This window comes from Heptranchias perlo, chromosome 3 (genome assembly GCF_035084215.1).
Source record: "Heptranchias perlo isolate sHepPer1 chromosome 3, sHepPer1.hap1, whole genome shotgun sequence".
In the NCBI taxonomy this organism is placed as follows: domain Eukaryota; kingdom Metazoa; phylum Chordata; class Chondrichthyes; order Hexanchiformes; family Hexanchidae; genus Heptranchias; species Heptranchias perlo.
The window spans coordinates 111,196,741-111,219,669 of NC_090327.1; the positions used below are offsets into that span (position 1 = coordinate 111,196,741).

Here is a 22,929-nt window from a genome sequence, read left to right on the forward strand (position 1 = left end):
TTACTATGCCACCAGTCATTGGCAAACTTGGATCTTTGGCTGTCTTACCTAGCATGTACATGGGCCTGGGAAATGAGGGTAGGGAAGACGTAGGTGAAATTGAACATTGAATATTCATTTGACTTCTTTAACCGTTGCTTTTTTATAAGTAAATAGTGCCCTAAAATGCTCTTATTATTTCTGTAGTGTCAGTGCTAATGATATCAATCCCACGGTTTGCTAAAAAGTGCGTTTGTGTTTTGTTTTAGATACCCTTTTATAAGACAGGAAACATTCAAGCATATATTCAAAAACACGGAGGAAAGGTAATTGCTGAAGAGAACTGATCTTGGAGAAATTTAATTGGATTTTTAAACTGTATTGAATGTACACTTGTCAGTTTACTGGCAGGGTTTCACTGGTCTTGGGTGTCACAGTTGAACTTACTTTCAAATCTTAGTGTCCATATTTTAAGTCGTCGTTATCTGTCAATAGTTGCACACTTCTCTGAGGTTTTTTTAACTATGTTCCTCTTGTGTTTGCCTCTGTCATTTTCCATTTTTCACATGCTGAGCACCTTGCCTCAATCCAGCCTATCTCTCTTTCCCCTCTATTCAGCACTTGGTGAAGCTCCTTTCAACACTTGATGAAAGTCAGGAATCTGAATATAAACTGAAGCATTAATCTCAAAGGGACCATGTCACTATTGTGTTAAATCACAACAACTTTAAAGCAAAAATGCCCACACAAGCACCATAATTTTACATTAAAAGGGAATCATTTTCACATTTAAAGGAAATTAAAATTAAGGTGCAGTATGTGAACATGTATCAATATCGATGCATTTTGGAAAATAAGCCATTGTGATGTCAGACCGATCTCTCTCATGACTATAATATTTATCAGCCACTGCTCTTCGTTTTTTTGCCAATACGCCATGTCCTCCAAATGTGTATTCTTTATATGGGGATCCCAAGTAGGTTTTAGATCAACCATTTGTACTTGTGTACATTTATTAGGTGCACAAATAAACATGTTTGTTGCTCCATATTGATTTTTCACAATTTGTGCGTATACAAGCCACTTATCAGTAAAAGACTTGTATACATATACGTCCCCATGTTTCCAGCAAGAAAAATGCTGGCACTAAGTAACATTAAGTTGACTTCAAAGTTAACATAGCTGTTCTTTTTCATATATAGAGATATTTCAGTCATTTTCATACCTGACATCAGATAACATTGTTCTTTATTACTGATGGCCAGCTGAAGTTTAATTTAATAAATATAAGTGAATAGAGTGACTTGAATCTTTTATGACATCAGAATTGGTAGTGAGTTAAGAGTTCTTTCAGGAACCTTAATACAATTTTCTTTTGGACCACATTTTAAAAAAAAAAATCTTTGTGCTAATCAAGTTTTTAAAATTTGTTTATGGGATGTGGGCGTCACTGGCAAGGCCAGCATTTATTGTCCATCCCTAATTGCCCTTGAGAAGGTGATGGTGAGCCGCCTTGAACCGCTGCAGTCCGTGTGGTGAAGGTTCTCCCACAGTGCTGTTAGGTAGGGAGTTCCAGGATTTTGACCCAGCGACGATGAAAAAAGGCGATATATTTCCAAGTCGGGATGGTGAGACTTGGAGGGGAACCTGCAGGTGGTGTTGTTCCCATGTGCCTGCTGCCCTTGTCCTTCTAGGCGGTAGAGGTCACGGGTTTGGGAGGTGCTGTTGAAGAAGCCTTGCCGAGTTGCTGCAGTGCATCCTGTGGATGGTACACACTGCAGCCACGGTTCGCCAATGGTGAAGGGAGTGAATGTTTAGGGTGGTGGATGGGATGCCAATCAAGCGGGCTGCTTTGTCCTGGATGGTGTCGAGCTTCTTGAGTGTTGTTGGAGCTGCACTCATCCAGGCAAGTGGAGAGTATTCCATCACACTCCTGACTTGTGCCTTGTAGATCGTGGAAAGGCTGTGGGTAGTCAGGAGGTGAGTCACTCGCCACAAAATACTCAGCCTCTGATCTGCTCTTGTAGCCACAGTATTTATATGGCTGGTCCAGTTAAGTTTCTGGTCAATGATGACCCCCAGGATGTTGGTGGTGGGGGATTTGGCGATGATATTGCCGTTGAATGTCAAGGGGAGGTGGTTAGACTCTCTCTTGTTGGAGATGCTCGTTGGCCAATTGGATTTCCTAGCACCCATGGAACCATACCCCAGTGAAGAGTCAATGCCTTCAGAAGAAAAAGGCAGGGGAGGAAAAAGTGGTGAACATTTTTTAAAAATAGATTCAATTTGATTAACTTTGCAAATTCCAATTATCTTACAACTCCAGACGTGTTCAGCATTTTGTGGTGCATTGTAGTTTGCATTTGACAACTTTGACAGCAAGTTTTATTGAAACATTTATTACTGTTTCTCAATGATGACAGATGGATGTTCCACAAAGAGTAATCCCTGCTGTGCTGCAAACATGCCTGTCCTTTACCCTGGTGGCAAAGCTTGCTCCCAACTGGAACAAAGCAGGGCACTTACTGATTCATGGTAATTATCAGGACATGAAATGATTCAGTGTATTTGTTCAATCTTTCCCATATGTGTATTGAATTTATTGAACTGGCAGTGATTTAGAGAACTAACATGAATGAAACTGAGCATAATAAATATCTTGGAGAAATGCAATGTTTCTTTTTGATTGACTAATTATTGAGAGAGCTATGATCTGTCAGACTGCTATATGATTTAGAGAGTCAGACTTCATTATTAAATTTTCCAATTAAGATGTACCATTCAGAATATTTTCTTTTCCCAACCTGGATCAAATTATATATGTCTATAGATATTAGTGATCCTGACATTTTCAGATTTCCCTTAAAGGAGAACATTACTCTAATGATTTTATTTTACTGTTAGAGAAGATTAAACCACATGCTGTTTAAATCATTCTTTAAAAAAACTGGTTAAAGTACAGACTGTTGAATAACAAAAAAACTCAATGGAGTTCAGCATGCTTTTTAATTTTTCAATAAGTCCAGAGCTGTCATTCATATTTTAATTCTAGCTGAGTACAATTGTATTCAGAATTTATTTCTCCAACTTGTACTTACATATCACTGACTGAACTTCAGTGTTTTATATCAGTGAAATGAATGAAAGTGAACAACAAAAAGTTGCTTTGTGTTTATTACAACATTAGTTACACTGATCTCAAAGTTTAAGAGGCATTTAAGTAGTCCAGAGTAGTAAATTTGACACAATCAAAATAGTATGGTATGTCTATTTTGGAAAAGTGCTAACTTTTATCTATGAAAAATTAAAGTCAGAACATCATAGTGGTAATGAAAAACAAATATACATTGCATGGTTGATGTTAGTGATTACAGTTAATAAAACATTGTCAATAAAATATACTTTGTAGAATATTTTGCTGTTTAGGTACTAATTGTCCTTTTTAAATAAGGGAAAGACTTTTTGGGGAAAGCAGAAAAACAGAATGCAGTCGGTGAGTTAAATAGTTGATGCTGTCTTGTAAGTTTGTGATGAAGTTAAAATTATCATTTGTAGGCTAAAATCAGATTGGATAGTGTTAAACATTGAAATGAATTCAAGTCTCGTATCCATGCAGAGCTTGCAAAAACAAATTACTTTCAAAACCTTTACACCTAAATAAAATTGTTGGACCCAAAATTCTACAGGGCCATTTGCCCTGATGTTGCGCTGCTGAGCCAGGACTTTCACTCGCCAATCCTCTTATAACTGACCCCACATTAAATCATGCGGTCAACTCATTTACAGCTCATCAACCATCGGCAATGGCTATGTTAAACACAGTGCAGTACTCTCATGTAACACTGGAGCTAGCAGGTTTGGAAACATGCAGCAGCAGGTTGGAGAAGCAACAGGTAAGTATTAAGCAGTTTGAAAGACAGAAAATACTTTCAGGTAGCTGTGATAGATGGCTCCGGTGAAATTTTGTGCCATTTTTAAGAACGTCTTCAAGTGGCGGAACAGTCAGAGGCACCCAAAGAAGGGAGCAGAGCTTTGGAAGGAGGCAGTGGAGCAAATATTTGTAATGAGGCCACTGCCGACAATTCTGGAAGAAGTGCAATATAGGAGTGCCTTTGGGAGGAAATCGCAGAAAAGTGTTTCTCATGCCAAGTGGAGTGAGGTGGCACCTAACACACTTAGGGTAGAACTTTCAACTTTGTCATGGGCGTGGAACGGGTGGTAGCAGATCAACCACACACTATATACAGCGTTCTGGATTTTCCTTTCTATTGAAGTCAATGGTAAAGATAATTAGGCGAGGTGCATAACGGGTGGCCAATCTGCTACCACCCGTTTTACACCCTCGCTGAAGTTCCCACCTTTTAATCTTGTTACAGGAGAAACTTGTGCACAATGCCCATGGAAGGAAGGGGCATCTCCCCTTTGAGAGATCATGCCCGACAAACAGCAGGCCATAGTCACTGGGAGCTCACTGTGCTCAAACAGGAGGAGATGATGAGATTAATAGGACAGTGCAGGCTGCAGATCAGTGGGTGCATATCTAGACAGTTGCCACAGCATGTGAAGCAGCACACACAGCCAGAAGCTTTGACACCCTTCTTTGTCTCCTTAATCTCGAGTATTCTTCTCCCTTATTCTTAGTTTAGTGTCTTCCTTTCCAGCAGATCCAATATAGCAACGGGGAATAGAGGAGGAGGAGGAGGATGATGATGGTGAGGAGAAGCGGAGTAGAAATCTTTCTCTCATCGACTATGATGATGAGGAAAAGGATGATGAGGACCAGGCCACAAAAGATTCTGTGGAGCAAGATCCTGCCCCATGTTCCTCTGCCCCAACCCCCTCGATGTCATTTCCTAGCAGCAGCTCAGATATGGTCACCTGGGGGAGGGAAAATAGATAGTGTAAGTTACGTAGAATCAGATGTTTCACGTTCCATGAGGAAAGCAGTACAGTGGGTGAGTGGTGAAGATGCGTCACCTTCCTAGCAGAAGAGAAGGCTGTCCATGGCCTCGGAATAGTGGGTCCCAGAACTCATGGGTACTCACCTGAAAAGAAGGACACTTGAGCAAAATCGCACTTCGGTGAAAACCCTGAGCTCAATCTCTGAGGATGTGTGACACTGATAGCTTTAACTATAGAGTCTGCAGCCCTCATTTATGGAACATAATAGAAATGTTTCTTCATTTCAGTGGAGCTTGATTGCTGCCCTGGGAGTAGATTAGATGCATTCATTCATAACGACTTTCAAATATTGGGGGCCAAGATGGACCACACAGTATCACAGTAAGGTTTTCAGGATCTGATAGCTGCCATTAGATCAACCATTGCACTAATGAATGGACACACAGATTCAGGGCTCAGTACAGTGCTGATAGCTGGAGATGACCTGGATGAGGTTGTTTCTCGGGACAGCGTGTTAGGCATCCTCATCCTTACCCCCCCCCCCCCCGGCCACCCAGAGCATCACACGAGTAGAAGGTGACACTATGGCGGGGGGAGAGTGTCGGCCGATCGCGGGGGTCCGATCGCGGCAGGTAAGCTTGATGAGCCGCAGGGAAACTCTCCTGCTCCTCCTGACCCACATGCAGTGCAATAAAGGCCCTTAGCTCATGGATCCGGCCATTCTCTCCTCCTTTTACCTGCCGCGTGATTCCCGTGGTCCAGGAAACCCGTGCTTGAGGCGTTAAATTCAAAGATGTCTTAAATTCCATTTAAAAACACCTTAAAAACGGAGCAATTAACATTTTATAGTCACGTTAATTGCTCAGTTAACAACTACCTGCCCGCCTCCGGCTAGTAGGTTACTCGCACGCAACCAAACTTGCCTCCGTTAAACTCAGAAGTGGAGCCGGGTTGCGGTCCTGCTGGAAAAATCTATTTTAACTTTCCACCCACCCCCAACCCATCCGTTGCTGGGGGTTACAAACCCCCCCCCCCCCCAACAATGCTGCCCAGGCAAACTCCAGAGTTGCAGCCAGCAGTGGCTCCCTCCCAGGACCAAGCTGCCATGAGAAGAGGGGCCACCTTGGTCCAATGAGCCTTTTGTACTACATGAGCAGCCAACCACCCAGGAGAAACATTACAATTAAAGAGAGATGTGTTTAGACATTCAGGGAAAACTTGGTGCGAAGAAAGAGTAGGAAGACATACGTTCGCTTTTCTGTTTCATATAATATAGAAGAATGTGCACTTAGATTGTTCTCAGTTATTTATTCATACTATGTGGACTCACGTTCTAGGCTGAGTACTGTATTGAAGGATTTGTAATTTATGTGAAGTCAGGGGAATAAGGACTACTGACACTGGTGATAAAAGGAGGCTGTTAAACAGATGAGAATATTTCATTTGAAGTTGAATTCTGATGCCCCTTACAGCTGTCACTGAGCTGACCTTTTGAGTGACTGTCCTCTGATGCTCCATGACATGTTCTGCCTCCAAATCAGCTCGAAACACCTCCCCCAGGAATATCCATGCCTGGGACTTTTTGTGGACATGATGTGGAGATGCCGGTGATGGACTGGGGTTGACAATTGTAAACAATTTTACAACACCAAGTTATAGTCCAGCAATTTTATTTTAAATTTACAAGCTTTCGGAGACTTCCTCCTTCCTCAGGTGAACGTTGTTGGAAATGAAATCCTCGAAATGATGGATGGTGAAGTTGTGCAGGGCACAGCAAGCTACAACTATGCTGGATACAAGCTCTTCAGCATATTGCAGAGCCCTCCTAATCTATCAAGGCAACCAAAGCACCCTTTTAGAACCCCTATTATTCTTTCAAGGACAACTTTGAGTTCTAATTTTAGTGCTCCTCAGTTGCTGTTCTTGCAATTCTTAGAGGAGTCATTATTCATGGCAGCACGGGATATGCCTCTTTACCCACAAGTCATCCATTCACTTGACTACCTATGAAGAGCTGAGGGAGCGCAGAATTCTTGAGGATGAATGCATCATGGGAATTTCCAGCAAATCTAACATTGAGGTGAAGGATTCTTTGCATCTGGTCACATACAATCTGGATATTTGGTGATTGGTACCCCTTTGTATCGAGAACGTTGAGGGAGCTTGCAATGCTACGTGCATGCTATTTGTTGCATCCTGCACTTCGAGGAACCCAACTAATGATAAAACTGGATGGCCCTATTTCACTGTTGCCTTGCTGTCATAATAAACTCAATGACTTCCCTAGTTGTCCTAAAGGTGTGTCAGTTACTTGACAAATGCATGCCCGGCTGGCACCCTGGGTGATATTACACAGATCTCCCATGGGTGCTTGAAATGAACCTTTGACATAAAAATTGAGTGTGGTCTTCACTTTCATTGCCACAGGCAGAGCTGTCCAGGCTGATAATCATGGCCACAGGTCTTCATGTGATAGCTGGCACAGCTATATTGCCTCTTTGGTAAAGTATCCTCACAACAGATCTTCATAAGATCTATGTGGCCTGTATATTTTTTGCTGGGGAGTGGGAGGACGGGTAATATCTTGTAGGGTGCATTCTAGTAATATACTGTCTCACACTCATTTCCCCCATCCTGTCCTCTGCCCCCATTAAAATTGTAAACAAGGGAATGCCCATTCAGAATTTCATACCTACCTGATACCCAGAACCTCATAATGAGGGTGGGGGCAAAAATATCCCAGTGGTCTCATATGTTTTCAGGATGTCAGTGGCAAGCCCAGTGCCCAGCTGTAACCAGGTACAAGGCAAAATGAAAAGACTTTACAAAAGCTCTTATGTAATTCCAGCAATCACTTCTTAAAGTTTCTTCAAGCTGCAGGCTACAAATTACAGCTGATTTCTCATGATGCGTCATGTCTCTGGAGTATGGTTGTGATGTTTAACTCTTAACCTAGCGTGTGCTTTTAAGCCCACTGCTCAGGTACTCCCTGTGTGGAGTGATCTAAATGGGTCCTGAGGTCAGTTAGAGCTTGATTGCTGTGTGGTGAGAAGTATGCAGTTATTCAGATATCAGATGCTTATAAATTTCCTGCTCAAGGTCTTTTTTTGTACTTTTGACACTTTGAAGTGTGACATCTGGAGTGTGACAAACACTCTCCAAACTTTTACATAAATTGTCTTTGAAATTTAATTGCCAGAGATGTTAGAGATGCATTTAGTGAATTATTGATTTGTAACAATTCTAACTCAATACATTTGTAATGTAAAAAATGTTGAACTTTTTCAACAGTCATAGGGTAAAAACTTATAATACTGAGGAGTTATTGATTTAATCAGTGGTACAATATACTTAATTACAGTTATGGAGTTGAATGTTTCAGAGACCCAACTGTGTGTTAGCATTGAAGCTTCCACCATTCGACTGTCTATAGCAAAGGTATTACCTGCTTTTTCTTACTTTTAAGTTTTAATTTTATTAAACAATTTAATGGATTTTTATCCCTATTTTGGGGTATTTGTGCACTATGCATTAACCACCTTCCAGTGCAACTGTAACCATTGTGCTAATTTTTTCTTAACCGCCACACACTTTTCCCAACATCTGACTGTGAACATATAAAAATATGAAAATGACACCTAATGCATCACAATACAGATATTATCCACCTGCCCAGAGCCTGGTAGAGATGAAAAACCAGACAAAAACCCAGGCTAATTAGGGGAAAAAATCTGGAAAATTCTTCTCTGATTCCTTTAATCAAAATTAGTCCAGGATATCACATAGACTCTAATCAGTCCCTCTTGAAGGAATACAGCAAATCATTGTTCACCGCACGCCAGCAAACTTTCCACAGGTCCACTAATCTCTGGGAAAAGAAGAACCGCCTAACATCCAACCTAGTTCTGCCCTTACTTGTAATTGTGACCCCTGGTCCTCCCTAACAATCTAATCCCTTCATTATTTTATAAATCTCCCGAGTATACAATGTTCTAAAGTATACAAACCCAGCTCTTTGAGCCTATCTGGGTAACTGAGGTGTTTTAAACTAGGAATCAATATTTTGATCCTCTGCTGCTCCCTTTCCAGAGTCTCAATATCACCCATCATGTGTCTAGTTTTGGTCTCCTCACAATATTCTCATTGAGGACTAACCAAGTTCTTCTGCATTGACAAAATGGTATGCTTTGTATTATAGTTAATTGTCCTGTGAATACAATCTAAATCCCTGTTTGCTTTAGCATTAGCTTCATGGCATTGGTCATGAAGCTTTAGAAAGTGATGCATTAAAACATCCAGATCTCTCTCTCTCTCACTACTGGCTTTGGTTCCGTTCCATGTAGGGTGTAAGTATATTTGGCATTTGACCTGCCCATGTGCATAACATTACACTTTTCTAAGTTAAACATCATTGGCCAAACACTAATCCATTCTTCCAGCACATCAAGTTCTGCTTGCAGTAGTCAAGCATCTTCTACAGTCTTAACACTTGCACACAATAAGGTACTTCACAAAACTTTGGTCCTCTCTCTTGATGTTACTGAAAAAGCTTTTCCCATTACTACCACAGTTGTCCACTTTCCTGTTTTCCATTAACCTTTTAATTGATCTAATAGCAGCCTTAGTTTTCTTTAACTTGTCTTTGTTTTGCCAGGTATTATGTACTTTTAATTTATAGAAGCATTTTTGTTTACGTCTTGTTGACTTTTGTACATGACCAGTCAGTTACCTCAGCTTCTTCTGACCACTCATCCCTCATTCAACTTTGAGCACGTACAAGGCTTCTATGCAATTTAATATGCTCTTAAAAACCTGCCATTTATATTCAGTATCGGTTGTGTCCCCACCCAGAAGCTCAAAGTGAAATTGTGGCAGTGAACCTGTATCCTATCTCTCAGTAGTACGTTTTGTTGGTACACCAATATACATACATACATATATATTTGAGCCAAATCATCCTGGAAAAATAACTGCATGTTAATGACGCATGCCATTATTAATGCACAAATCGGCCAGCAAGTTCAGGGGATGAAGAGATATGCCGTGAGTTGCGAATCTCCAGAACTTGCTGATCGATTTATGCTGCTCTGCTGTTTGCCTCACGCAACCAGCATCTCACTCTTAGCCTCCCCATCAATTTTAAGAACTTACTGGATTAGCGCATTAATTGCCCATTAAAAATTAGCTCATAATTAATAGCGTAAGTACCTTTTTAATGATGTGATCATTGTTAATGCAATGCCAATCAATTCCTCCGGTCCATAAAGGGAACAATTTAAATTGTTGAGTCTCATCCCTGCATTAGTAAATTGTTAGAGATTTAAAAAATTTCAAATTTCACATTTTTTTTCTTACTTTTCCTTTCACACTTTTTCTTTTAATCCAATCTTTCTTTCCTTCTATTTCTCTTTTTGCACCTGATTTGATTCTAATTCACCCACTCTAATTTACCCTCCTCCCGTTGTTCCTCTGTTTCTTTCTTAATCCTTAAATCTCATTGGTTAAGGAGATACACTATTGGTCCCGTCGTTCACTCATGTCCCAGATGCCCCGTTATCAGCTCGCACTTCCAGCAAATATTTTTCGAGCTGAAGGGTTCAGGAAAAAGTCTAACTAACGGCGCACGCCACGAGATTCCCCACTCTCGCAAGATTTGGCCTATTCCACCAGTAAAGTCCGTGCAGTGTTGCCCATGCTCAGTTGATGAATATAAGTTTTTTTTTTAAATTTGCAAGATGACAAGAAAGTTGGGAGAGAGACTTCAGAAACTTAGTCCATAGAGCCACCTAATGGCAAGAGTCTGCAACTATATCCTCTCAGTTGACATTAGAAAAACTGAATGGAAAATGTTGACATGGCAATTTACAGTAGTAAATGTTCACAAAGGTGTGACAACAGGAAGTAAGGTTTGTGTACAGAAAGAGTGTACCCTATTCTATTTTTAAATATAAATTTTTTGTGTAGAACTCATATCTTGAATATAGTGTCTGGTTCTGGTCGTTGAGACACATGGGAGACATTGAAGTGCAGGCGGCAGTGCAGAAAAGAACTACAAGACTGATCTCTATTGTCAAAGACCTAAGTTATGAGGAAAGCCTGGAAAGGAGGTGTCCTGAGAGATGATCTTATGCAAGATAGTTAAGGGAATGGAATACATAAATCTGGAATATTACTTTTAAATTAAATTGCGAGAGTAGGACAAAACGACACACATTCAAACTAAAAGGTTAATTTAAGATTGATTTCAAGAAATTCTTCTTCATAGAGACAGTGATCAGCATATAGAATACGCTTCCAGATAGAGTAGTGGAGGTGAAAATCCTGGCGCCTTGAAGAAACAATTGGGATAGTGCAATAGGGAGACATTACATCTTTCTGGATGAATTTAGATGGGCTGAATGGCCACCTTCATCTTAGGATATGGTGTTTTAATTTTTTTATACTTTCTAGTTTCAGTAAGTGACATTATTCATTTAAGTACAATGTACATTTTGCAGATCCATTTATTTATAGGAATAATAGCTGTAATATATATTGTCTACAAAACCCTTCTTCCTGTTGTCACGTTTTTGTCACACTTTAATACCAACTTTTCCCATTATAAATTCCTGTGTCCATATTTATAATGGAAAGAGCCTGTGTAAACTTGTCACACTGTAATTATACTTTCCTACCAGTGGTAGCATGGTAATACCTCAATTTTATATCTCCCAGCTCCCCAGCCTGTACTGCAGCAAAACTCCTATATCTTCTATCACAGTATCATATCATAGTAGGTACAGCACAGGAGCAGGCCATTCAGCCCATCATTCCTGTGCCAGCTCTTTGAAAAAGCTATCCAATTAGTCCCATTCCTCTGCTCTTTGTAAATTTTCCCTTCAAGTATTTATTTAATTCCCTTTTGAAAGTTACTATTGAATCTGCTTCCACCACCCATTCAGGCAGTGAATTCCAGATCGTCACAACTCGCTGTGTAAAAAAACGTATTTATTCAAGAAATATCTGTGCACCTTGCTCAGGTTATCCCCTACCCTCTAATCCACTTCACCTGAAGACTACACTTGGTCTTGACTCCCTGTGTGCGACCATGGGAGATCAACTATGCATTATGTTTAATTGATTATTAAAAATAAAATCTTTCTTAATTCATAGGTTGAAGACTTTGACATATCAACAGGGGTGTTGAAGAATTTCTACAACAATAGATTTGCAGTAATTCCAAAACATTTTATTGCAAGTAAATGGTGCTATGTGTTGCCCAGGTAATTTTTGTAGGATTCCATATTACTGCACAGTAATATTATTTTCAGTTTGTTTATCCCAGCCTCCGATGAATGTTTGATGTTCATGCACAAGTATTCCTATTCATAATGGTTTATTATGGTATTAATGGTTCTGACCAAAGACCTTTGCATCTTCAAGTTTCTTTGTAATTTATCAATACTTGTTGAAGTTTTCACTCAGGTTTGTTGAAATTATTTGCAAATTCTTCATCTCATCACATTCTATGAAGGTTTTGATAAGGGCTACCATCTGCATTTGCTTGAAATATTGTGGAAAATGTTCACAGGCCTTTGTTGTTGATGCCCACGGACAGTCCTTGTCCACAAAACACAATACTAGCAGTTACAATATTTGTCCGGCTTTTCAGCACACACCAGGTGAGACTGACTCTGTAGACTAAAGGACATAATCCAAGAGAAAATTCCTAATGGGTCCCACCTGGTAGAACTAGTATTAACCAGTTCTTTTCCATCTGTTACAAGTTCATCCCAAACGATTGGTGCCACCATACTGCCCAGCACAGCCGTCCAATTGATATCACCAGTAAATATGGCACTAGCTGTACATACACTGATAAATTCTATTGAACAGTCGACATCTAGCATTGACTGTCTCAATCATTGCACCCATGAGAAGACTTACCATGATCACTGAGAACTTTTTTGAAACTGAGTGACACTGCAACTCTTCATTGTCTTCAAAGCATCCAGCTTCAAGGAAGACCACAAGCAACAATAATTAGGATGGACTAACACCAATTACCCCTACTGGCACAGTCCCGTCCTGGAATTCAGCTGAACTTGCTGAAGGTCGATAGCGCTTGGAAATTGACGTTATTCTGGAGAAATGAAAGATTTGCTAGGAAGTTACAAATGTACTAACAAAGCCTCCAGTCCATACCTGAATTGGCATTGAAGGGTGGAACCTCCTACCACAGGTCTAGCTCCCATTTCCATGCCTATACAGGGACCACAACAGCATTTAGAGGTTTTAGTCGCGGACCTAGAGCAACGGACCACCATGGGGAAGATCAGCCTAGACAAGGGTCTGGACTCTGGTTTTCACCACAGGCACCCGTGCAACCAAATCCAGCTCTGTCCCTGCAGCAGAGACCCTTTCCATAAAGGATGCAGATGGATAGCCACTTGTTCAAAGGAATCATCACAGATATTTAGGTTCAGAAGACCATCAGGATGGTGTACCCTCTGCACTTTTCTGGTGTGATTTTGTCTTATCATCTGAGGGACCCTTGACTGATGGATAAACTGGCAACTGAGACTGCATTTTGTCTGTCCCAATCAAGCAGCTGCATCCAGATCAGGATAGGGGTAGGTTTTATTCAAAAATTTTCATTGTCCCCAAAACATTGGGAGGCTACTGTCCTATCGTTGATCTCACAGCACTGAACATGTTCCTATCTAAGGAACAGTTCAAGGTACTAAAATTAGCTGGTTATTTAAGCAGTTGGTAAATTTTGCCAGCCACTGGCTTGCCAGCAGCTGGAGCCTCACAAAATTTATCCTGGAAGTTCAGCTGACTGTAATAAATGCAAAGGATGCCTACATTTATGTTGCCATTCATGGGTATCTCAGGTTTAGTTTTCAGGGTTGCAGGCACTAATGCAATACTTGTATGTTTCCTTGCCCCAGTAGTGTTTTTGAAATGTCTGTCGTTGGGAAGCATCTTGATGCATTGCTTCCACATTTATCTAATTGTTGAAAGACTGCTCGGACAACAGTCCAAAAAATGCCACATTTGAGGAACCCAGTTTCAGCATGAGTTATGCAAGACTAATTAACAACCAGGGCAGAACATGATACTCATTAGGTGCCTTGTTTAGCTTAAAGTTATTTTGTGCTCAGACCAGTTTGCAGTCCTTCAGAGATTGGTGTCTTCACAAGGAATTCAAGATCACAGCAGAACACTGCTTTTGTGTTCTTGGTCTGAATATGGCAGTCATCTTTGTTTTTCCAAATACTCAACTGTTTTATGACATCTCTACAAATGAACCTGCTGTCAGTGGCGTCCCTGCAGGTTGCTCATTCAAGCTTCTGCTGTGGAGCTCAGGAAATGTTCTCGAGTGTTTTGTTAAGGCCACCAATTCCTCAAATGACCTTGGTGATGGATGCTTTCCTGTTTGCATGAAAGGTCTCAGGACAAGTGGACCACAGACCACTCTAGCTGGTACATTAACAGGGTTGACTTGTGAACGCTACATTTAGCCCTCAGGTACTTTCAGACTCTGGTTCATGGCAAGTCAACCATGCTCTCAACTGCTTGTTAATCCACTCACAATTGGAAGATCTACATGCAGGTTGCCAAGAATATTTCAGACTTTTCAGTTACCCATCCATTGATAGACCTCTTTGTGTCACCAGGTAGTCATCAATTCCTATATTTCTGCTCAAGGACAAAGGATAAGTCAGCCTGGAGACTTAAATTCCTGCAACATCTTGTTGACTTACAACTGGAACCCAGTTCCATCCATGTTTATATAACTGAGATTCTTCAACCCCTTTGCTTCAAAGTCATGTAGAGAACATCCTCTGAGGGTGATCTTAAAAATTAAATCCAGATAAACCACCTTTGCTGTCAAACTGGTACTGTCAATTACTTTACACAAATTATTGTAACCTTTCTTCAGCCTTTGTAATCTGATATACCCGCCATGGAAGAACACATTTTTGATGTCTCTGGTTTCAGCACATCGGCTTAATGAGATCCAGGCACTGGTCATTGATCCGCTTTCCCCAATTGGCATACTAATGGTATGGTACGTTAGATACACCCAGGTTTCTTACCAGATAGTATTCCATTTTCTTTTAGATCAGGAACCCCTTTTATTCTTTCCCTCAGATTGGTGCTAGAAATGTGGTTCCATGTTATAGATTCCTGTAGGTCTCTGGTAAACTGCGTGAACTGTACCAAAACTCTCAATCGTATCAACTATTTATTTTGCAATGTCTGAAGGTATTTGTCTGTCACTTGAACGGTGGCTTTCATGCAAATATTTTGCTTTCCTGCTATCTAGCTGGAGGAAACCTTTCTGGTCAGTTATATGTCATCCACAGCTTCCTGGATATTCCTGAAATAGTGTCCATTAGTAGCATATGGAGTAATCCACGTCATTTTTCCAAAGACTACTGTTTGGATTTAGCAGCAGTGAAAGAAATCCTGTTTGGTAGTTCTGTTCTGGCAACTGATGCCTTTTCTTCACCCCCACAAGGACTTCCTTGCTCCTTGTCCTGAAGTATAACTTGTCCAGTCATAGGAACATAGGAACAGGAGTAGGCCATTCAGCCCCTCGTGCCTGCTCCGCCATTTGATAAGATCATGGCTGATCTGTGATCTAACTCCATATACCTGCCTTTGGCCCATATCCCTTAATACCTTTGGTTGCCAAAAAGCTATCTATCTCACATTTAAATTTAGCAATTGAGCTAGTATCAATTGCCATTTGCAGAAGAGTTCCAAACTTCTACAACCCTTTGTGTGTAGAAATTAGTGGTGTGTGGAAGATGCGATATGTAGAAGAAGGAAATATTACCTACATCTTCTTTCTGCACACATTGTACCTGACTAGCCCCCCTGGCCTTGCTGGGAATACAGATAATTAATATATTTTATTTTCCCTGGGGGCAAAAACAAATTCAGTAGTCTTGTGAAAGATGGCTCCTGGGCTGGCAGATCCATACTGAGCTCTAAAAGGAAAATACTGCAGATGTTGGAAATCCGAAATAAAAACAGAAAATGCTGGAAACACTCAGCAGGTCACCAACCTGAAACGTTAACCCTACCTTCCTCTTTCCACAGTTGCTGCCTGACCTGCTGAGTGTTTCTAGCATTTTTTGTTTTTATTCCCCACTGAGCTCCTCTCCTTTGCAACTCCATCTATTGCCATTCTTTGGCTTCTTTTCCTCCGGTCTCCTCTCCCTGGCTGCTTAAGATTTCCTGCCCCTAATAGTGAGTGCGTTATAGCTCAATCTACAAGTTTAGTGGTACCAGTGAAGAGCACATTGCCCATCCCCCAACACAGCTTGCTCTATGTTTTTACTGTGCTGTTTTCAATGGTCGGAACTCTACTTCTATTTGATTTCCCAGACAACTTTACCATCAGGACAACACTGCTTTGCTGGACTACACTGTCTGCCTCACCTGCTGTGACTCTACTCTGCCACTCAATTGTAACCTGTTCCAGCCAGCAGTACTCACTCACCACCCCCCCCCCCTGCTGTGTTACTCGCTGAGCTTCAGGATAGTACTTCAGTACATTGGTGGCTTCTCAGCTTTACTCTGTTGCTGTTTTGGGTCCTGGTTAGAAATCTGCCTTCTCCTGGGTCGAAGTCCATTTCTCCACTAGCTTCTGGGTTTTACTGTGCCTCCACCATTTTACTGAGACTGTATTCTGTGCTGGACTGCCTCTATTGCTGAACCTGATCTTCTTCTGCAGGCTCAGTCTTCTGCTCTGCCATAGGAAATTTTCACTCTATGCTGGGCTAGCTCTGAACTGTTGATGCTGGTTCCCATCCTGCTCTGGATTCTGCTCCCTTGCTGCTGAATGATTTCTGCTTTCTTGTTTCTTCTCATGGTTGCTGACTCCACTCATCTTACAGAACTTCTCCGTCACCCACTGCTGTACTGGTTTGGACCGACTCCTCAAGCTCCTGCTGCTGATCCTGATTTTTGTGTGCTCCTTACATCCCTAAAGCTGTTTCTAGGACCAGCTCACTCCACTGCACTGATTCCATGGATGTACCGAACCCAAACCCTCCCCATGATCCCTGGACTTCACTGCTCTTGGGTCCACTGGTTCTTGCTCCTTTACTGGTGTACTGGATCTGCTGGTGCACACTGCTAAAACCTGAGGCCACTAAGCATCTCCACTGGACCCCTCGATCAACTTCTGCTGGCTCATAGTTGACTCTCCACTGTTCATTGGCCCTCTCTTTCTGCTGGACAACACCCAGCAGCACGCTTACTGATACTCTGTCCCTCGAACAGCTCCTGGATTCACTCCTTCTTCACAACTGTCTCTGAATCTGCACCTTGTTCCACCCCTCTCATCACTCATCCTCATTCTCTACCACCCCCACAAGCACCATTCCCAGTTTGTTCCTGTGATATCACCCTCCCTTCCTCTCTGAGCCTCTGCACTGAGAGACTCCTCATCCTTTCAATCTTCAACTCACCTTCCCCTCCTCTGATTTCACTGGCTAGCTATCACTAGCTGGACCAAATCAAGTGCTTTTGGGTCTCACTCTCCTCTGCCAAACCATCCATTGCTAAAGGTGGATTAAGGAATATTTTTATCAATGCAACTTTGAAGTGACAAAAATACACAATTTGACAGAAAAGGCAAATACTAAATTCCCATGACAAATATGATTGTGTCTTAGTAAGACCTATGCAACACATTTCCTAGCTATATAACAGGGAAATTGAAAGGGAGGATGCAAATTTAACCAATATTTTAAAATAAATTGTGGAGTAATTATTATTTGTGCAATATGTTTATAGTAATATTTACACTTAGATTTTTTTTATTGCCACCATGGGAAAAAGGAAGAAATTGGAATGGAATTATTATTTGAACATATAATTGAGAGTATTACAGGAAAGGTGAGTACAATGATGAGTGATTTCCATTACCCAGAAAGTAATGCAAGTAACAGTGAGGATCATATAAAATATGGCGCTGTTGCCAGACTTGGTACCAAGAAAGAGACCATTCTTGATCTCATAGAACTTGAGATTGTGGAAAATGTGTGGGTTTAGGAGCACTTACCACAATGGCAGTAGCATTAATTTAATCTTACGGTACAGGATAATAATTACAGGATAATAAAGTGTTTCAGTCATGACTTTAAATGACTACTCCCAACAAATGGCCTTATCCTTGAACAAAAGTTAACCCCCCCTGTATACATTAGAGAGAAAAACAAATATTTAGAAATAAAAAGTAATTTCCGCGAGGTGACTAGCCTTCTGATTGCTAGTCACAGAAACATGGGGCACGATTTGAAAAGGGAAAAGCAGGTGGGATGGGGGGCATTCAGAATCGCTACAATTTTGGACCAGCCTCCAACCCGTCCACTTCTGCTTTCCAACAGGGCGGGGGAGCAACCCGCTCCTAGGAGGTGGGTTGTTGATTAAAAGCTTACAAGGAGGCTGTGGGCCTCCATTTTTTCCAGAGTTTCTAATTTCAACCTCTGGGGGCAGGGATTCCCTGGCCTTCTCTAACGCCATTTGAAAGAAGGCCCAAAACTAACAGGTAATTGCCTTTCTGGCACAGCTTGTGGGCCCGGAGGCGCAGGAGTGCTTCCCCCAGGCCCAACAAGCCTACCTGCAGTGACCCCCACCTCCACCCCCCCCACCCAAACAGTCACGGATACCCTCTCCCCTCCCCCCAAACGATCGCGGACCCCGGACCCCCGCAATGACTCCCCCGATCCCGACACCACCCCCCCGACCATGATTGATCCTCCACCCCCCCCCCCACCCCAAATGACTGACTCCTCCGCCCCCCCCCCCCCCCCCCGCATCCATGCAAACAAAGATTTACCTGAACACGTACTCTCCCTGGCTGCTCTCCCGTCTGACTGAGGCCAGCCTGTCAATTAGGCCAGTCAGTCGGATGGCAAACCGACAAAAAAAAATTAAAAGACGTCCTTGCGTCAAAATCGTAAGGACATCCTGGAAACCTATACTTCCGGGTTTCCCGTCCTCACTTTGACCCCCTCTGCCCCCCCTGGCATGGAGTCGAAATCATGCCCATGACATGTCTACTCTTATTACTTTGTGTGTCATATCAATAGGTGATGAGATGATTATGGATGTTCAGCTTTTTACTTCTAATTGCTCTTTTTTTTAATAAAGTATGAAGAAGGGGCAAATTGTCAGCATCAGCCATGAGATTCCACCACACTGTCCATTTCAATCCTACAGAGATTTTCAGAAACACTGGAAAAATATGGTGAGACAACAGCAGCAACTTGCATTTATACAGCGCCTTTAACGCAGTAAAATGTCGTAGGGCACTGCGACATTTTCAAACAAAATTTGACAAAGAGCCACATAAGGAGATATCAGGACAGGTGACCAAAAGCTTGGTCAAGGGGTAGATTTTAAGAAGCGTCTTAAAGGAGGAGAAAGAGGTTTAGGGAGGGAATTCCAGAGCTTAGGGCCTAGGCAGCTAAAGGCACAGCCGTCAATGGTGGAGTGATTAAAATCGGGGATGTGCAAGAGGCAAGAATTGGAGGAGCACAGAGTTCTTGGAGGGTTGTTGGGCTGGAGGAGGTTACTGATATTGGGAGGGGCGAGGCCATGGAGTGATTTGAAAACAAGGGTGAAAATCGTGGTGTTCCCAGACCGGGAGCCAAAGTAGATCAGCGAGCACAGGGGAGATGGGAGAATAGGATTTGGTTAGGAGATGGCAGCAGAGTTTTGGATGAGATGAAATTTATGGAGGGTGGAAAATGGGAGGCCGCCCAGGATAGTATTGGAATAGTCAAGTCCAGACGTAACAAAGGAATGAATAAAGGTTTCAGCAGCAGATCAGCTGAGGCAGGGGAAGAGACAGGGATTGTAACGGAGGTAAAAATTGGCTGTCTTGGTGATGGACCGGATATGTGGTCGGAAGCTCATCTCAGGGTCAAATAGGACACTAGGATTGCAAATGGTCTGGTTCAGCCTCAGACTGGCCAGGGAGAGGGCTGTAGTCGGTGGCTGGGGAACGCAGTTTGGGGCGGGGACCGAATACTTCCCAGTATTTAGTTGGAGGAAATTTTTGCGCATCCAGTACTCGGACAAGCAGTGTGATAAATCAGAGACAGTGGAGGGGCTGAGGGAGGTGGTGGTGAGGTGGAGCTGGGTGTCGTCAGCGTACATGTGTAACCTGACTGTGTTTTCGGATGATGTCGCCAACGAGCAGCATGTAGATGAGATCCTTGGGGGACTCCAGAGGTAACTGAGCAGGAAGAGAAGCCATTGCAGGTGATTCTCAGGCTACGACTGGATAGATAGGAATGGAACTAGGCGAGGGCAGCCCCACCCAACTGGGCGATGGAGCAGAGGCATTGGAGGAGGCTGGTATGGTCAACTGCGACAAAAACTGCAGACAGGTCGAGAAGGATGACGAGGGATAGTTTACCACTGTCACATAGGATGTCATTTGTAACTTTAATAAGGGCTGTTTCAGTACCATGGCAGGAGTGTAAACCTGACTCGAGGAATTCAAACATGGAGTCGTGGGAAAGATGGGCACGGACTTGGGAGGTGACAAAACGTTCAAGGACTTTGGAGAGGAAAGGGAGGTTGGAGATAGGGTGGTAGTTTGCAAGGATAGAGGGGTCAAGGCTGAGTTTTTTGAGGAGGGTAGTGATGACAGCAGATTTGAAGGGGAGTGGGACAGTGCATGAGAGCGAACCGTTAACAATATCAGCTCACATGGGAGCCAGGAAGGGAAGTTGGATGGTCAGCAGTTTGGTGGGAATAGGGTCAAGGGAGCAGGAGATTCGTCTCATGGTCAAGACGAATTTGGAGAGGGTATAAGGGGAGATAGGAGAGAAACTAAAGATGGAAGTTCAGGGCTAGGGCAGGGGGGGATCTGAAGGGGAAATTTGGCATGGTGGGCTGGGGGAAGGGAGTGAAGCAGCAGAGGCAGCTGCACAGATGGTCTCAATCTTACTGACAAAGTAGTCCATGAGCTCCTCGCACTTGTTGGAGGTGAGGGTGGAGGAGGCACTGGAGAGGGGTTTGTAGTGAAGAGAAGCAGGGCGTTAGGTTTGCATTCCATGATGGTCCTGGAATAGGAGAGCAGGACCTGATAGTGCTTTATGTTGTCCAGCCAGATCTGGCGATGAATGACTAAACCAGTTGTCCACCATAAACATTCAAGTCTGTGTCCCTTGGACTTAAGGGAGCGGTGATGAGGGCCGTACCAGGGGGAACGACCAGGGTGAGTGTGTAATGGTTTTAATAAGGATAAGGGCATCAAAGGTGGAGGTGAGAGTGTCATTGAGCAGATTGGTAGTTGCAGAAATATCGTGGCGCATGGCGGGCCAAAGGCTAGACAGTTGGTAATTTGAAAGTGCAGTTGTAAGTGATTTGGGGAAGTGTTTTTTCCAGGGGTAAACACAGAAGGAAGTGTTTTTTTTTATTCGTTCATGGGATGTGGGTGTCGCTGGCAAGGCCAGCATTTATTGCCCATCCCTAATTGCCCTTGGGAAGGTGATGAGCCGCCTTCTTGACCCGCTGCAGTCCGTGTGTTGAAGGTTGTCCCACAGTGCTTTTAGAGAGTTCCAGGATTTTGACCCAGCGACGAAGGAACGGTAATATATTTCCATATAGAGTATATTCCATCACACTCCTGACTTGTGCCTTGTAGATGGTGGGAAAGGCTTTGGAGAATCAGGAGATGAGTCACTCGCTGCAGAATACCCAGCCTCTGACCTGCTCTTGTAGCCACAGTATTTATATGGCTGGTCCAGTTATGTTTCTGGTCAATCATGACCCCCAGGATGTTGATGGTCGGGGATTCGGTGATGGTAATGCCATTGAATGTCAAGGGGAGGTGGTTAGACTTTCTCTTGTTGGAGATGGTCATTGCCTGCCACTTGTCTGGCGCGAATGTTACTGTTTCATTGTCTGAGGCGTTGCAAATGGAACTGAACACTGTGCAATCATCGAGCATCCCCACTTCTGACCTTGTGATGGAGGGAAGGTCACTGTTGAAGCAGCTGAAGATGGTTGGGCCTAGGACACTGCCCTGAGGAACTCCTGCAGCAATGTCCTGGGGCTGAGATGATTTGCCTCCAACAGCCACTACCATCTTTCTTTTGTGCTAGGTATGACTCCAGCCACTGGAGAGTTTTCCCCCAATTCCCATTGACTTCAATTTTACTAGGGCTCCATGCTGCCACACTTGGTCAAATGCTACCTTGATGTCAAGGGCAGTTACTCTCACCTCACCTCTGGAATTCAGCTCTTTTGTCCATGTTTGGACCAAGGCTGTAATGAGGTCTGGAGCGAGTGGTCCTAGCGGAACCCAAACTGAGCATCGGTGAGCATGTTATTGGTGAGTAAGTGCCGCTTGATAGCGCTGTGGATGACACCTTCCATCACTTTGCTGATGATTGAGAGTAGACTGATGGGGCAGTAATTGGCCGGATTGGATTTGTCCTGCTTTTTGTGGACAGGACATACCTGGGCAATTTTCCACATTGTCGGGTAGATGCCAGTGTTGTAGCTGTACTGGAACAGCTTGGCTAGAGGCGCGGCTAGTTATGGAGCACAAGTCTTCAGCATTACAGCCGGGATGTTGTCGGGGCCCATAGCCTTTGCTGTATCCAGCGCACTCAGCCATTTCTTGATATTACGTGGAGTGAATCGAATTGGCTGAAGACTGGCTTCTGAGATGATGGGGATATCGGGAGGAGGCCGAGATGGATCATCCACTTGGGCACTTCTGGCTGAAGATGGTTGCAAGCGCTTCAGCCTTGACTTTTGCACTCTTGCTGGACTCTGCCATAATTGAGAATGGGGATGTTCACGGAGCCTCCTCTTCCCATTAGTTGTTTAATTGTCCACCACCATTCATGACTGGATGTGGCAGGTCTGCAGAGCTTTGATCTGATCTGTTGGATGTGGAATCACTTAGCTCTGTCTATAGCACGTTGCTTCCGCTGTTTCGCATGCATGTAGTCCTGTGGGAGGGGGAATGTGGGTGGAGAGGGATACATTGAAGTGATCAGAGATGGCCTTATC

General features: G+C 43.0%; 1 protein-coding gene across 1 annotated transcript in view; it reads left to right on the top strand.

Moving 5' to 3' along the window:
* Positions 1–22,929, top strand: part of LOC137308622 (uncharacterized protein C18orf63-like) — a 62,968-nt gene that overhangs the window by 17,588 nt on the left and 22,451 nt on the right. The window contains exons 4-9 of the mRNA XM_067977232.1: positions 249–305; positions 2,403–2,536; positions 3,766–3,872; positions 8,243–8,319; positions 12,034–12,143; positions 19,042–19,138. Of these exons, the coding sequence (XP_067833333.1) occupies positions 249–305; positions 2,403–2,536; positions 3,766–3,872; positions 8,243–8,319; positions 12,034–12,143; positions 19,042–19,138 (582 nt within the window). The remainder of the gene's footprint in view (positions 1–248; positions 306–2,402; positions 2,537–3,765; positions 3,873–8,242; positions 8,320–12,033; positions 12,144–19,041; positions 19,139–22,929) is intronic.